This window comes from Molossus molossus, unplaced genomic scaffold (assembly GCF_014108415.1).
Source record: "Molossus molossus isolate mMolMol1 unplaced genomic scaffold, mMolMol1.p scaffold_m16_p_4, whole genome shotgun sequence".
Taxonomy (NCBI): Eukaryota; Metazoa; Chordata; class Mammalia; order Chiroptera; family Molossidae; genus Molossus; species Molossus molossus.
In genome coordinates, this window is record NW_023425377.1 from 24,997,150 (window position 1) to 25,012,804 (window position 15,655).

Here is a 15,655-nt window from a genome sequence, read left to right on the forward strand (position 1 = left end):
CACTGAATAAGAAATTCATAAACTGATTGGTGACATGAGACTAAGTTATAAGCTACACGTAGAAAGGTGATTGGGGCACAAAGACTTGGCCCCTCCTCAGCACATGGACACCATGGAAACAGGAGGCCTTCATGAAGCCACAGGCACCCTTCCAGGGCTGGTTTGTAACCTCAGCTAGAGTAAACCAAGAACAAGAGAGAGGCTACTGATTTTCTCATGAGAAATATAGGCAGAACAAAACATGCCCCGGATATAATGTTAAAGATAAACTTGGGACCTTCAATAACTTCCACTTTCCATATATGATTCTAACTTTTCACACACAACCTTTCAATCATTTATTTGACCCCCTCAACCCTGTCCTTCACTCCTTATCTGAGGTTTAATGTATGAAAACACTCCTGAAGTCCTCTCCAGGTAGGGTTACCCGATTCAGCAAATAAAAGTACAGGCTGCCCAGTTACATTTCAATTTCAGCTAAACAACAAATCTTTTTTTTTTTTTTTTTTAACTACAAGTATGTCCTGTGAAATATTGGGGACATACTTTTACTGAAATAATTACTTACTGTTTATCTGAAATTCAAATTTAACTGAGCACCGAGTGCTGTATTCTGCAGCCCTCTCTTTAGCTCACTTTCTGCCAAGGAAGAAGTGAAGGCACTCTGTCCCTGCACATTGGATACATGAAGTCAAGCTGAATGATGTGGGCCAGACCTTCATTCAGAGATCAGGGGGAAACCCAGAGACTAACAGGAAAAGTAGAGGACACACAGAATCCTTGGACAAACTGGCCTGAGTGCAGGGTTCTTTGTGTGACCCAGGCTTTCTGCCAGTATCTGCACCGAGTTCATGCCCACACAACATCACACGATGGTTAAGAGCACAGACTTGAAAATCACATGTTCTTAAATTCGATTCCCTGCCCCAGTTTATAGAGGATTTGTAACCCAGGAGAAATTATGTAACTTCTCCAAGCTTAAATCTCCTTATATAAAATTAGGATAATTGTAACAGCTTTGTTGATATGTTGCATCGAGTTTGATACTGGCCATAATTAACCACATTCGCCTCTTATTATTCATTGTTGTTATTATTACTAGCTCTAAACCTGCTTGCACGGCTGTCACTCCCTCCTCTGGGACAACCCAAGGTAGAACAAGACAGGACAGGACAGGACAGGGTAAGTCTAGCATTCATTTTTTACTTAGTATGTACAAGACACTGTGCTAACAGTTTGCATGCATTTTCAGAACCAATACTCATAGCAGCTCTGAGAGAGCATCATTCCTATGTTGTAGACGTTGGATCCAACATGTAAGGAAATGAGAAAATATTTCTAAGGTCTCAGGGTCACACAATGTACAAGTGGCCAAACTAAAACTCAAACCCAGTTCTTTTTTCTTTTATTCCTTTTACTGCATTAATTGGGGTGACACTAGTTAATACAATTATACAGGTTTCAGGTGCACAATTCTACAACACATCATCTGTACACTGTATCGTGTGTTCAACACCCACCCCAAGTTAAGTCTCCGTCCATTATCATTTATCCCCCCATACCCTCCTCTACCTCCCCCTTGAATCAACACACTGTTGTCCATATCCAGAAATGTTTCTATTTTTTTCTTTTCGCTCAATCCCTCCACCCCTCCGCCCAGGCCCCCAGCCAGAGCTGTCAGCCTGCCCTCTGTCACAGGGTTGTCATAGTGCTGTCTGATCCCCATGCCCAGGTTTTAACCATGACACACACTTCCAAACCTCTCTAATCGATTTCCAACCCAGATTGTAATCCTTTCCTACCCCAGGAAAGAACTCTGATGGTTTTCAGTTATGCATGGAAATTTCCATGGGAATTAAAGCATTCCATATTCCTTTCAGTCTCATCTCCTCTTACCAAACTCAAATGGCCTTCTGGAAGAAGGTCCTCACTTCCTCTCCCCAGCGTGGGTAAAATCATCTTTCTTAATCTAGTTTCTCCTCTACTTTAAATCAAATTCACTTGCTTATGCCAACAGAGGATAACTCACAGCTTCTTAACTTCTATTAATGTAGCATACATTAAAGGCTATTTACAGTTTGTCTATTGCCTCCTGTATCCTTAAATAGTGCACATAAGTAGGCAGAAAATTATAATATGTCCCAATTTTATACATGAGGAAACTGAGACTTAGAGTGGTACCAATCATTTGCCAGAGTCACACAGATAATAACTGATAGAACTATTCCATGAGCCCAGGCTTCTCTTCTCAAAATTATTCATTAAGTCACCCATTCAGTATGTATTTGTTGGGTATTTGAGGGGGGGGGGGCTATCCCTCAAAATAAGAGCTATCTCCATGAACACCACCACCAGAACCCTTCCATCCTGGATTTTGACATCTCTTGAGAAGAGAGACATTTAATAAACAAACAAAAAATAATCTGCAAGTATCAATAAGGAAGAAGACAGAGTATATAAAGGACTCTAACAGAGGGATCTGAGCTGGATTAGTGGGTAACAGAAGTTTTCACCAAAAAGAGAAACATTTTAGCTGAAATCTAAACCTAAGAATGATAAACCAAGGGTCGAGAAGAGAACGGCGGAGTAAACGGTATTGAATCAGTCCCCACAGTGAGCCGCAGTGCTGACAGGAATGGAAGCCAGCTAGCTTACCCTCGGGATGGTGCTGTTTCCTTGACACCAGACCACCTAAAGCGCCTGATTCAGGACTTGTCTGCATGCCCCTTTCAGCTGAGATCCTCGAGAAGTCAGCAGGCCTCTCTCCTAGTTTGCAATATCCAGAGCTTTTGCTTGCCTGTACAGTGTTCTTAACAATGAGTTAGAAAAATATGCCCCAAGTAGGTCGGTTAAACCCTGAGGGCTCAAAGGTTGTACAAAGTTAAGAGGTACCCTTTCCCAGGTAAGTAAAGCCACAGGTCAGGGTCCATGGCTAATAGAGGACACGTGAATGTTATTTCTCCACTAGCTTCCCGAACATGCGCAGTGCTCACTTCTAAGCAGTTTCTCTACCAGCTCCCCGGACATGCGCAGTGCTTACGTCTAAGCAGTGACTCCGATGGCATCACTCTAACTCACTGAAAACTTCCTACCGTGAACCACTATCTCCAGATCACAACTCTTTAGGAGAGAGAATCAGAGTCTTCTTAAGAAGATAAAATGAAGAGACCTGGAAGGATCCAAGCAGAGCTGCTTGATGGCTTTCAGGTGCAGTTTGGTGCCATGTAAAGCGTTTGGCTGGGAGAAGGAGGGCATCTCCCAGCCTTGGCTCTGTGACACTAGACAAGCCTCCTTTTCCCAGACCACAGTTATTTTCACCATTCATTGAAAGGGTCCTCTGATCGTCACAATGTACAGGTTTGGGTCAAACCGTAAGTTTAGAAACCCCCAGGACCTCATCACAATTAACTGAACTTACAGCATTCCTCAGGATGACCAGTATCATCTGGATTCAAACAAAGTGTATCGCCTTGAGTGTTTATAGCCAAAAAAAAAAAAAAAAAAAAAAAAAAAAGGGGGTATTTTACATCTGAAATACTTAGCAGCATCTCAAACCCATCGTTTCTTTTGGCTGTATACAATACTTTTATTATTATTATTATTATTTCTTGAATTTTTGCTATATGCCTCGAGTAATGTGCATTCAACTCTGAAAAAGATAGTCTTGCCTTTCAGGATCCTACAGCCCGTTGGTGGAGACATGTAATCAGCACCTGTTAGGCACCAGAGCAAAACACCTAATTCTTTTTGGAAAAACCATAACAAGCTTCCCAAGGAAGTCAAAGCTGAGGCCAATGCCAACCACCATATTAGGCTCCTTCAGAATTATTCAGGAGTGACTAAAACATTCTGGCCTTAAGAGATCCATAGGCCAAAAGAGAAGAGAGTTTAGAGTACTTTGTTATCAGACAATAGTCCAAGGGTTCTATATGACAGATGATAGAGCAACTAACTTTATGGAGTAGGGTGGAAGGGTCATCATAAAGGTTCACAGAGAAGCAGGACATTTGAATGTGAGTCTGACAAATAGTAGGACTACTCGAAGGATGATGGGGAAGATATCCCAGGAAAAACAAAGAGTATGAACAAAGGCACGGGGGGGAGGGGCATGGGAGTATGAATGGACATGTCCATGTGCAGACAAGTAATTAACTCAAAGCATAGGGATAGAAGCAGCATGTGCATGTTGGGAGTAGGCACACCTCACCAATCTGATTTAATACTTGCTTCTTGGCACTGAATAATAATTCTGTCTGATAGACATCTAAGTGTCAATGCTGGCATAGGGACTACCGCCAAAAGAGTTATTGCAATGCCATTGATAAATGCACATTAGAAAAACCAAGAGGTTCTTTCCCCATATGAAGAACCTTAGGTTTGAAATATAGGGCAGGGCTCCTTAGATCCAAGAGCAGGCTGTGGAGACATCTTGTGCAACAAGCTAAATTCCATAGCAGATGATATCATCTGTAAATGGCTTATAAATGGAGCTACTGGTGCCCTGGAACGCTTTATCTGCACCAATACCCAGCGTTGCAAACATGGCTGTCTCAGTGCTGCGGACGACAGTGGTCCTGGGATTGCTTGCTTTAATCCTGACTTCCCATGCCCGTAAGTGCTTCCGGTCGCAGCTTGCACAGGGTGCAGCAGGGAGCCACAGACTGAAGGAAGTTGGTGGCACTGACTCAGAATGTAAAGGGCAGAGAGGGGGAGGGACCTCTGGGCACTGGACTAGGAGACCAGAGGCAAATCTTCTAACAAAACCAAAGTAGGATTTTTATTCAAATGTGCTTTAGTTACAGCCTGTATCCTCAGTGAATGGATGAAGTTTGAAATGATAGCTTTCTTATATATTGATGTGATATGGAGACACTATTATGTTATAAATTAGTAGAATTGGGGTGTTTATTTTTTGATGACTATGACTAATAATGTTCAAAGGTGACAAGTATAAATTCTGGAATAAGACTCCTAGGCCTAATTGCATGACTAATAGGAAATGTGACTTCAGGCATTTTATTAACTTCGCTGGGCCTCATGTGTAAAATAAGATGTCAGTACTTAACTTTCTCATACATTTATCATAAAAATTTCATAAAAGAGTTGTAAGTTTAAAAAGTATTTGGTCCATAATAAGCAACAATATTTAACTGTATTGTTATCATGTCGTATTTCATTTCCTTCTCCTAACAATTTTTTCATGTTAGCATGCACAGTATTGTCATTTCCCTTTCTGCAGGTTAATGAACCACATTTGCAAAGAGAAAATTACTTGAGCATAGACAGATAGCAGTGGAACACCTGGGACTAAAACTAAGTCCCCCGGTTCTTCCCATTATAACTAAGCATCTATATATTTCATGTCTGTTTCAAGCACATAGAGGACCACAAGGCAGCATGCAGAATACTCACTAATTAATTTATTTTTGGTCTGTAGAAGATGGTGAGCCTTTGACTTGTCTCTATTCAGAATGATTAATCAGAAAACACAGACAGTGCAAATAGTGCCCTTGAAATTGTTCTAAATGTAACTTGGTAGAACTCACATCCTCAGCCACCCAGTGTCCACCAGCACAACACTCTGGCAGACACTCCAACAGAATTACCATAGAGATGGCCTCAGAGACTACTGTGTCCATCCACTCCTGAGGTAATCCCCCTGGTAAAGCGAGAGGTGAGACGGATATCCTAAAGACCAGCCCCAGCTCTGTCTCTCTTGAACTCTGACACTGGCTAAATCAACTTACTGCTTTGAACCTCAGTTTTATTCATCTGTAAAATGGGATAACTATAATAAACGTCACCAGATCAAATAAATGTTTTTATAATCATGCATAAATTATTAAAACTGTACAAATATTAGTGTTACCTTATTTTCTCAGAACTTTATGACTACATTGACTAAGAAACTCAACCAGGTAGTAAATGTAAATAAGGGCTATTTTGTATTTGAAAAGAGAAAATATTCAACTATTGGCTTTGATCATTTGTTTCTAGTATGTCACATTTCTTAACTTTATTATTATTATTATCATTATTTATTTTTGTTTTGTTTTCCAATATTTTCCATTTTTTAAATATTTTAACAGCATTTTCTAATTTTCACAATCTCCAAAAATACTAGAGGAGAAGCTACTATGAATAATTTTGTTGTTATTATTAGTAATAGTAGTAACAATACAGCAGGCATTTATTGTGGGCTTACCTTGGGCCTGGCACTATGATAAGTGGTATATATATATGATACACTATCTATACATACATATATGATATATAGGAAAGATATAAGGGACATCTTTTAATCCTGACAATAACACAACGAAGAAACAGAGTGTAGTTAGGAGCTGGGTGCAAGGTTACATGGCTAATTTTTTAGCACATGAGTCAAACTCAGGTATGTAGGACTTCAAAACACATGATCTACCAGACCTGGTACCTCTCAGTATGTACATGGTCCGAGGACTGGGGCCAAGGATCTGATATTGCAACCCAGGGCTGTTTGCATGTTGAAAAGCTACCACTTTTTGTCATATTAAAATAAAAAGTCTGCTTATGCAAGTCGGCAGATAGGAACACAGAAAAAAAAAAAAAAAAGAATTCACTTTTCATGCAAGGAAAACCCCTGTTTTGCAACTGGTAAATGTCTTCAGTTTCTTGAAGGCAGTATTATATCACACAAGTAACAAGTCTATGGAGTTAAAAATAAATTAGGCCAAAGCCTGGCTCAGCCACTTTCTAGATGTGTGACTTTAGGTGAGTCATTTCATTTCTCTGCATGTCTTGTTTTTGCTCCCGTAAAACTGTAATATCTAATCATTGAACTGAATCAGGAGTAAGACTACGAAAGCACTACCTCAGCACCTACACAACAGGCAGAGCATCACAAACCGCATGTTCTTTTCTTTCCTTCCCCTTCCCGTGATCAAAACAAAGCTATTGAGGTCACTGTGCTTGCCTACCCTGTACTTCACATGAGGGTCATGTCCATATATGTCCACTTTTACCTTAACTCTTAGCATATACTATGTACATAATGGCAGGCTAAAAAAAAAATCTTTAGTGAACAAGAAATAAAAAAAAAAAAAATCCAACAACTGAATGAATGAATACTTGGTGATTGATATATACTAATTCTGGTTATATGTCGCAGACTGGTGCTCCTATCAAATCTTTTATTGTGGCATAGTAAGCAATAAACACTTGTAGACCGGAAGCCTTATCTTTTTATGAAGAGTTTCTGTTTTAGGATACAATGTAGATACAAGGCTTCTAACATAATTTGACAGCCTCCACACAAAAAACATTAGTTACATCTTCTTCATTCAGAGTGCCGGGGTTCATTGTCTAGAAGTTGGGATTTCTGGAGTCAAAACGTGTGGTGGGGTTGCCGATAAAATACAGGACACCCAGTTAAATTTTCATTTCAGATAAACAGTGACTAACTATTTAGTGTGTCCTAAATAGTGCATGGGTCATTTTTATGCTAACAACTATGGCTTATCTGAAATTCAGCTTTAATTGGGCATCCTGTGTTTTTATTTCCACATTGGGCGGTACTACCTGTGAGGCTATAATAAAACAAAAAGATAAAGATCCTACTTCATCCTGGCACCAGGGTCCAGTGGGGAGGCTACATGAAGCTGCTAGTTCAACCTCTTTTATTCCTTCTAATCTCTGGATCATTCAGACCACTAAATGAAGCCAACCACCTGCCCCCAAGGGAATTTGCACATCACCAACCTCCAACCTCACTCTCTGAATCCTTGGCTGCATTCAAAAGGGCACTTGATTAAGAGTCGAGTGAGAGGCTCCTGGTTATAGTATCATCTTCTCTTGCTATTTGTGAGTCTTCTTCAAGTCATCTAATCTTTTCAGTTTCTTAGTCCCATAAGCAAAAATATGCATACCCCATAAGATCAATCAAGGGTAAAATCACACAGCTTTTGTAAAATCATTATTTTCAGAACTATCAGATGATGTACAAGTGATAGAGTTTCTTCTCCTCATCATTATTATTTTCCATTGTATAACACATTTGTGGTTAGATCACAACTTTTCTGCCAGGATTATGAGGTTCACCACTGAGTGCTTAGGAATCCAGATTTTAATACCAGACAGACATGAGACTGCATTCTGTTTTGAACACTAACACTGTGACTTTGAACCAGCATCGAAACCTGCCTCCAATTCCATGTCTTTACCTTTAATCGGGATAATGACTGTGCCTACCTCATAGGTTTGTTGTGAGAATAAAATGAGACAATGCATGTTGATTTTCTATCATAGCTATGTGGTCAACAAATCCTATCATTATTTTATCTTCATTATTATTATTACCACGGGCCGGGATTACATGAAGGAAGAGACCAAGTAACTGAAATGAAACCAGTCATTCTGTATATCAACCCTGGCACCAGCATATACCTACTGCTTAACTCTGACCAAGTTACTTAATCTCCACGAGCTTTAATCTTCTCATCCATGAAGGGAATCAACATCTACCAAAGAATCAATGTCTGTTGGTCTGTTTGATTGTTTTTAGCAATAAGTGATATCAGGCATGTGATTTTCACTGGGCAAGCATTAAATGCTGAATAAATGCAAGTAGATGATACTCCTAAGTTAGTTAGTGGGGGTACAATAAGTGCTAGGAGCTCCCTACAAAGAAGAGATACATTGCTTTCTTGTTGCTGAGAATCACCTCTGAGATTCTTTGTTTTTTTCAGATGACAAACCAGATGACCAGCCAGATGACTCAGGCAAAAAACCAAAGCCAGACTTCCCAACATTCCTAAACAACTTGGGCACAGAGATCATTGAGAATGCAGTGGAGTTCATCCTCCGCTCCATGGGGAGGAACTTGTAAGCACTGACACAAGCCTTTGCTTTTGTCCAGTTTGCTGTTGGTAAATGACCGCATTTCATTAAAATGAATGAGAATCAAAATTGTGGTGCATGCCAATGTATTATTTAATTGAAAAGTGTTGCCCTACCGTAAGTCTTATTTGCACCTGAATGGATTTCCCTAAACTCTTTGGGGTGAGCACATTCCCATCAAGCGGTTTCATAAAATATTTTTTATCTCAGGACCAAGTAAGGAGGAGGAAGAGCACCAGACCAGGAGACAGAAAGCCAGATTCTGGTCTTGACACAGGTGCCATTTCACTGAGTCCCTCTCTGTGTGCCTCAGTTTGCTTCTCTGTAAAGTTAAAGAATAAAGGACCCACCCCGGGCAGACACTGTAATTCTTTGGTAAAGGCGGAGGATAATGGCGTGCTCAATAATTATACTCGTGATGAGTCTTGTCTTTATTTGCTAGTTCGAGTAACTCAAAGGGTTAGAGGCAGTGGCTAATCTCTCCTCAGAGACCATCTATAGGAGGGTTTGTTTTGATCGTGAGGGACTGCCCTGGTGGCAGGTCACACACCTCAGAATCTTTCCAATGTGCTCACCCTGCTTCCAAGGCCCTGGGCACAATTCCTCATACATCCTGCTCCGGTCTACACAGCTCTGACTTTTACTTCTGCTTCACCCTGTTCGTTCTCCCCAGATTCGTCTCCCCAGTGTCAGCTCTCCAGGATCCAACTCATTCTGAATTTCTAGGTACTTTCAACCTCCACCTCTCTGAGCCGCTGCTCTCCAATTCTCCCCTTCACAAACCCCAAAGCAGAGTTTGGAAACCTGATCGATTACCAGCTGCTTCAGGACTCCCTGCAGAGCTGATACCAAATGCATTTCCTTCATTCCGTCTTGCACCTTCCTGTGACAAGGTCAAGGCCACGCTCTCTAACAAGCTTCCAGCCCTGGCCAGTTTTGCTCAGTGGTTAGAGCGTCGGCCTGCGGTCCAGAGAGATCCGGGTTTGGTTCCCGCTAGGGGCATGTACCTCGGTTGCAGTTTGTCCCCGGCCCTGGTTGGGTCATGCGGGTGGCAACCACTTGATGGATGTGTCCCTTTCACATCGATGTTTCTCTCTCTCTCTCTCTTCCTCTCTCTCCCTCCCACTCTATCTGAACAAAAAAATGGAAAAATGTCCTCGGGTGAGGATTAAAAAAAACAAAAACAAAACAAGATTCCAGGCAATTCTGATGTACGATAGATTTTGAAAGCCCTTGGTTAGATGTTCTGGGTTATATGGCTGGGTGTTAAAGAGCCCCAGAACCTTTATATTTTTATTAATATATTTTTATATTATAAAAAATAAATATAAAATATATTTATATTTTTATTAACATATTTTGTATAAATGTGACTCTTTGCATTTTTCTAGGAAAATTGCTCCTAACTTTTATTAGCTTCTGAAAGGGGTCTGTGACCAATAGCAGATTAAGAGCCACTGCTGTAGTGAAGTAATCCGGGGTCATCTTGTAATCTCCGATCTGCTAAAATCAATATATTATCCTGTAGACGGGCAGGGTTCTGCATACAATCCCCATGAATGCACGCTGAAATTTACAGATGTTTATTTTGTATTGTTATTTTTTCTTTCGCAGCTGCTTTTGTAACTGCTGCGTCTCCATGATTGTTAATGTTAAGCAAGGGCAGACACTGTAAAACTGACACGCAAGCAATAAGGGTTACACCCATTCTGGACAAAGTACAGATTAGAACTCGGTTGGTTATAAATTACAATAATAGCAATGAAAGTGGTTGGGACAATAACAGTTCTTTTTATTCTCCCCATAGGGAATTCCCTAGATATAAAATAGCATTTCCCCCCCTCTGTCAACCCTGAAAGTTGACAATCTGAAATACTAAAGGATGGCAGACAGCCCTGGGGACAGAAATGGCCCCATATCTCTGCCATTCTTTGTCTTTCATTTTATTCTGAGTAAATGATGTTCTTTCTGTTCCTGGGACTTACACACATTCCGGGCCCTCTGTCTTTGCTTTCGTTTCTGCCTAAAATGCTCTTTCCTTTTCTCATGGCTAGTTCTTTGTCCAGAAGCTCATCTAAAAGTCACCTCCTCAGAAAGCTACTCTATAACCATTCTTAGTAACGCCGTCTTCTTTCATTCCCCAGTTATTCTTCGTCACTTTACCTTGTCATAGTGTCATGATAACATGCATCACCATTGCCAATAATTCCTCCATTTTTAATATAAAATATGAAATATTGTTAATGTGAAAGTAGGGATCAGATCTATCTAGCTCATTGCTATGGCATGGCATCTCGCCCTCTGTCCAAGGGAAGCCCTTAGATATGATGGGGGACAGGGATGGGAAGAGACCATCAAGAAGTATTTCTAAGCACTTAATACGTACAAAGTAGGGGCAGGGATTGTGAAGGGAAAATCTAGACCATAAATCTCTTCTCCTCAAAGAATTTGCAGTTTTATGGTAAGATGACATGAACAACTGCAATTATTATTAAAATGCTAAATAAGATACATGTCAGCCACATCTTACAGGCAATATCCGGAGAAAGGAGCTGTCCCTGGGGCCAGGGTGCTTCGGGGGATGTTTGTGGTAAAGGTGAGATGCAGGTTGGGCCTTAAAGGTCTCAAAGAGAGTTGATTAGACAGAATGACAGGAATGATGAACCTTCATAAAGTGAAAATTCTGCTTTATTTACTCCAGTGTGTCTGATGCCTGCGCATTGTGTCAGGCACATAATAAATGCTAGATATGTGCTTTTAGGACAGTGAATAGACCAGCTCGCTCCCCCCACCTGCTCCCCCCACCTGCCTGCTGAGTTACCTGAGAGCTATGTAAACTGGTCCCTGGTCGCCTTGGAGCCTTCAATTCTTGGGAACTTCCCTCTGTCCCCTGGGTTTCCATGACACCTTTTCCTGGTTCTCTTCTTACCTGTAGCTATTCTTTCCCATTGTCTTTATTTGACTTTTCTTCAGGTGTCTGCCCCTTAAACATCATTGCTCCTCAAGGTTCCAAATGTGACCTGCCTGATGCTTCACATCACAGCTTCTCCATTGGGAATATGACTTATAATTTAATGAGTTCCAAACTCAGACCCTATTGCACTTTTTTTTCCTAATCTACAGACCAAACTAATTGTTTGCTACAAAACCCCACCTAGGTTTTCCATCAGCACCTCAAATTCAACTTATCTAAATGCAAGCCCATCATCTCACTTAATGTACCTGTTCCTCCTCCCGTGTTTCTTCTCTCAGTAAGTCACATCCCCTCTCACCCAAAATCCAGAACCCTCAGGGTCTTCTGGGATGCTTCCTGCTCATCACCAGTTTCGTCCAATTCTGAATATTCTACCCCTGACTTTGTTCCCCACACCATGCCTTTCCTTACACTGCTCTGAGTTGTTGGCTTAGTCGAGTCTTTCATCATCTCTTTCCTGAAATCTTTTAATTAGATCTGCAATTCGTTTCACTGTTTCTGTCTATACTCGCTCCAGTCCATTCTCTACGAACTACCAGGGTGATATAACAAAAACACATATGTGGCTCTATCACTGCCATGTTTAAACCCCGCCCATGAATTCCCTTTGCCTAGAAAATCAGAGCAAATACATTCAGCCGGTGTTAAAGGTCCTTCCCTGATGCTAATATAGTTTTCAGTCATCTCTCTTGCTCCTGGAGGCAAGCCCCTGATGCCCCAATGACAAATGATTTCTGTTTCACAGCAGGTTGCGTTTGTATAAACTGCCAACATCTTTGCACATGCTTATCTCTCTGCCAGCAATGCTGGGCCCCCAAACCCCAACTCCATGCTCTTCACCTGACAAATGTAATCATTTCTAGAGTCCAATTCAAAGACAAGTTCTCTGGAGATGCTCCAGACTTCTACAATTTAAAAACTCAGGTATTTCGTATTCTGGGATTTTATTATGCATTGCAGAGACCTTCCTAACAGTTTCCTCCCTCCTCATTTTAAATTACTTGTATTCCAATGCATTTCTCCACTAGGCTATAACCTCCTCACAGACCACATTTAAGTCATCTGTCACCTTCTCAGCAGCTATCTGCTATCCAATCCTTGAACAGTGGACTAGAGTGATTCTGACATTAACTCATGATTCTGGAAATCTGATTTTAGACCTGGCTTTGTCCTTTATCAGCCACACAACTTGGACAGGTTGTTTAATTTCTTTGAGCTTCAGAGTTTGTTTGTTTGTCTATTTGTTTTTTCATATGTAAAAAGAGATTAAAAAACCATTCCTTGTTGTCATTAAATATTTATTAATGTATACTATATGGCAGGCATTGTTTTAAGTACGGGGGATAGGGTACTGAACAAATATATCAAAATATATGTATACATGGAGTATATGTATGAATAGACACCTAATTAATAAATGTGATTGTATATATAAAGAGATAATTATTCACAAATGGCTTTTCAACTATGAACTATTATTGACATTTTAGATCTTATTTCTTTCTGATATAGGAAAATCTGGAAAAGGTGTAGCTAAAATATTATGACACCCTAGTGCTACTTCTAAAGTTTCTCTTCAGTCTAAATTATAATTCATTTTTTTTCTCTTTATTTTCTTTTCAAGAGGATTTATGGAATTTGATGATAAACGAGAACATTCATCAAAGTGACATCCCAGGTGATTTTAATTTACAATTTACAACTTAAGTAATAGTATATGGGGCAAAGAAAAGAGAGTCTGTCTGGTTTTATTTCATGCATTTGAACACCCATGCCTACCTATAAACAGAAAAAGTGTATTTTGTTTGTTTTTGCTTTGTTCTTGTTGGAGTTTATAGAGATTAATTTTAAATAGATTTTTTTAATCATCTTAAAGATGATCATGACATAAGGATTAAGGGAGGAGGCACAATTGTAAGGTCAACTAGTAAGTGCTAGGAGTTCGGAGAACTGGTTCCTGTCACAACCTTGCTAGATGGGAACTTGGTTTTTGCACATCCAGCCTAGAAAATGACGGGATTACATGCACTGAAATCTAAGGGCCCGTGTAATTATGCCATTAATCACTCACAAGAAGAGTAAGATTTGCTGAACCTAATTCCAGAAGGAAGGACTAGCAATCTCTCTAATCCCATACACTCAGATTTACATACAAGCAATATGGTTTGAGGGCTCAGAAATATTTGCTGTGTTTTCTTATCCAGTTCTCTCCTGAAATGGATAGTAAAATATAAAAACAGAAATACAGACCTGGGAAAGTACTTACATCAGTATCTAGCATGAAGTGAGTCCTTACTCTGTTTCAGCCTTTATTTTATTTTATTTTTTTTTTATTTTTATTTTTTTTTAATCCTCGCCCGAGGACATTTTTCCATTTTTTGTTCAGATAGATTTTTGTTCTAATGGATGGAACCCAGCAGACAAATCTTTGGAGTGCCTTCCTAGAGGTTCAGGGCATGAGCCAGTCCAGTAGGCAGAGAACATGAAGGAATTAGGAAGAGCAAAAGGTGGAGAGGAGAAGCAAACTCTCCTGAAAAAACTGGCCTGAGAGGAGGAAACCTCTGGAGCAGAGATTGAATTTTGGATGGTTTGATAATATATATATATATATATATTTTTTTTTTTTAATCTTCACCCGAGGACATTTTTCCATTTTTTGTTCAGATAGAGCGGGAGGGAGAGAGAGGAAGAGAGAGAGAGAGAAACATCGATGTGAAGGGACACATCGAGTGGCTGCCAACTGCACGACCAACCAGGGCCGGGGACAAACTGCAACCGAGGTACATGCCCGTAGCGAGAACCGAACCCAGGTCTCTCTGTACCGCAGGCCGACGCTCCAACCACTGAGCCAAACCGGCCAGGGCAAGGTGTATCTTTTTAAACCCTGCTGACTGTGCATTTAATAACAAGCTTTAAAAGTTTTATTTGTATGATAATTGCTTCATCTAACTTCTATCTTGGCTCCTTTTTTTTTTTTTTAGGTTTTTTTTTTTTTTTTATCCTCACCCGAGGACATTTTTCGATATTTTGTTCAGATAGAGGGAGAGGGAGAGAGAGAGAGAGAAACATCGACGTGAAAGGGACACATCGAGTGGTTGCCACCCACACGACCCAACCAGGGCCAGGGACAAACTGCAACCAAGGTACATGCCCTTAGCGGGAACCAAACCCGGGCCTCTCCGGACCGCAGGCCAACGCTCTAACCGCTGAGCCAAACCGGCCAGGGCTATCTTGGCTCCTTACAGGTTATGTGACCCTGGGGAAGTAACTATCCTTGAGCCTCCTTTTCCTCCTTGTGAATATTAAAAATGTGAGGGACTTAATTGTTCCAGATCTTTTTTTTTAATATGTTTTTATTAAATGTATTGAGTTTTTTTGTTTGTTTGTTTGTTTTTAGAGACAGAGGAAGGGAGAGAGAACTAGAAACAGTGATATGAGAGAGAAACATCCACCAGCTGCCTCCTGCACGCCCCCTACTGGCATGTGGTCTGACCGGGAACTGAACCAGGACATCTCAGTCCATGGAACAATGATCAATCCACTGAGCCACACTGGAAGGGCTGTTCTGGATCTTAATGCCAGAATTTCTTTTTACCTACACCTAAAAACCTTTGAGTAGATTCATGAAACCATGGACCCTAATAGGCAAGGAGGAAGGGCTCAATCTAGGGATGGAAAAAACTGGGGCCTGAGAGAAGAAACTCTGGAGCAGAGATTGAATGTTGGATGGTTTGATAAGGTGTATCTCTTTAAACCATTAGACTGTGCATTTCATAACTAGCTTTAACAGTTTCATTTGTATGA

General features: G+C 40.5%; 1 protein-coding gene across 1 annotated transcript; it reads left to right on the plus strand.

Moving 5' to 3' along the window:
- The first annotated feature begins 4,541 nt into the window (after nt 1–4,541).
- Nucleotides 4,542–13,521, plus strand: CUNH5orf46 (chromosome unknown C5orf46 homolog). The gene is made up of 4 exons (XM_036281672.1): nt 4,542–4,615; nt 5,923–5,927; nt 8,727–8,862; nt 13,476–13,521. The coding sequence occupies exons 1-4, from the start codon at nt 4,542–4,544 to the stop codon at nt 13,519–13,521; spliced, it is 261 nt and encodes an 86-aa protein (XP_036137565.1).
- The last annotated feature ends 2,134 nt before the right edge of the window (nt 13,522–15,655 follow it).

Excerpts from the sequence above, each read along its gene's own strand:
- CUNH5orf46 (XM_036281672.1), top strand. The coding sequence starts at position 4,542 with ATGGCTGTCTCAGTGCTGCGGACGACAGTGGTCCTGGGATTGCTTGCT. Across the intron at positions 8,863-13,475 it reads CGCTCCATGGGGAGGAACTT|AGGATTTATGGAATTTGATG; the intron begins GTAAGCACTGAC and ends TTTCTTTTCAAG.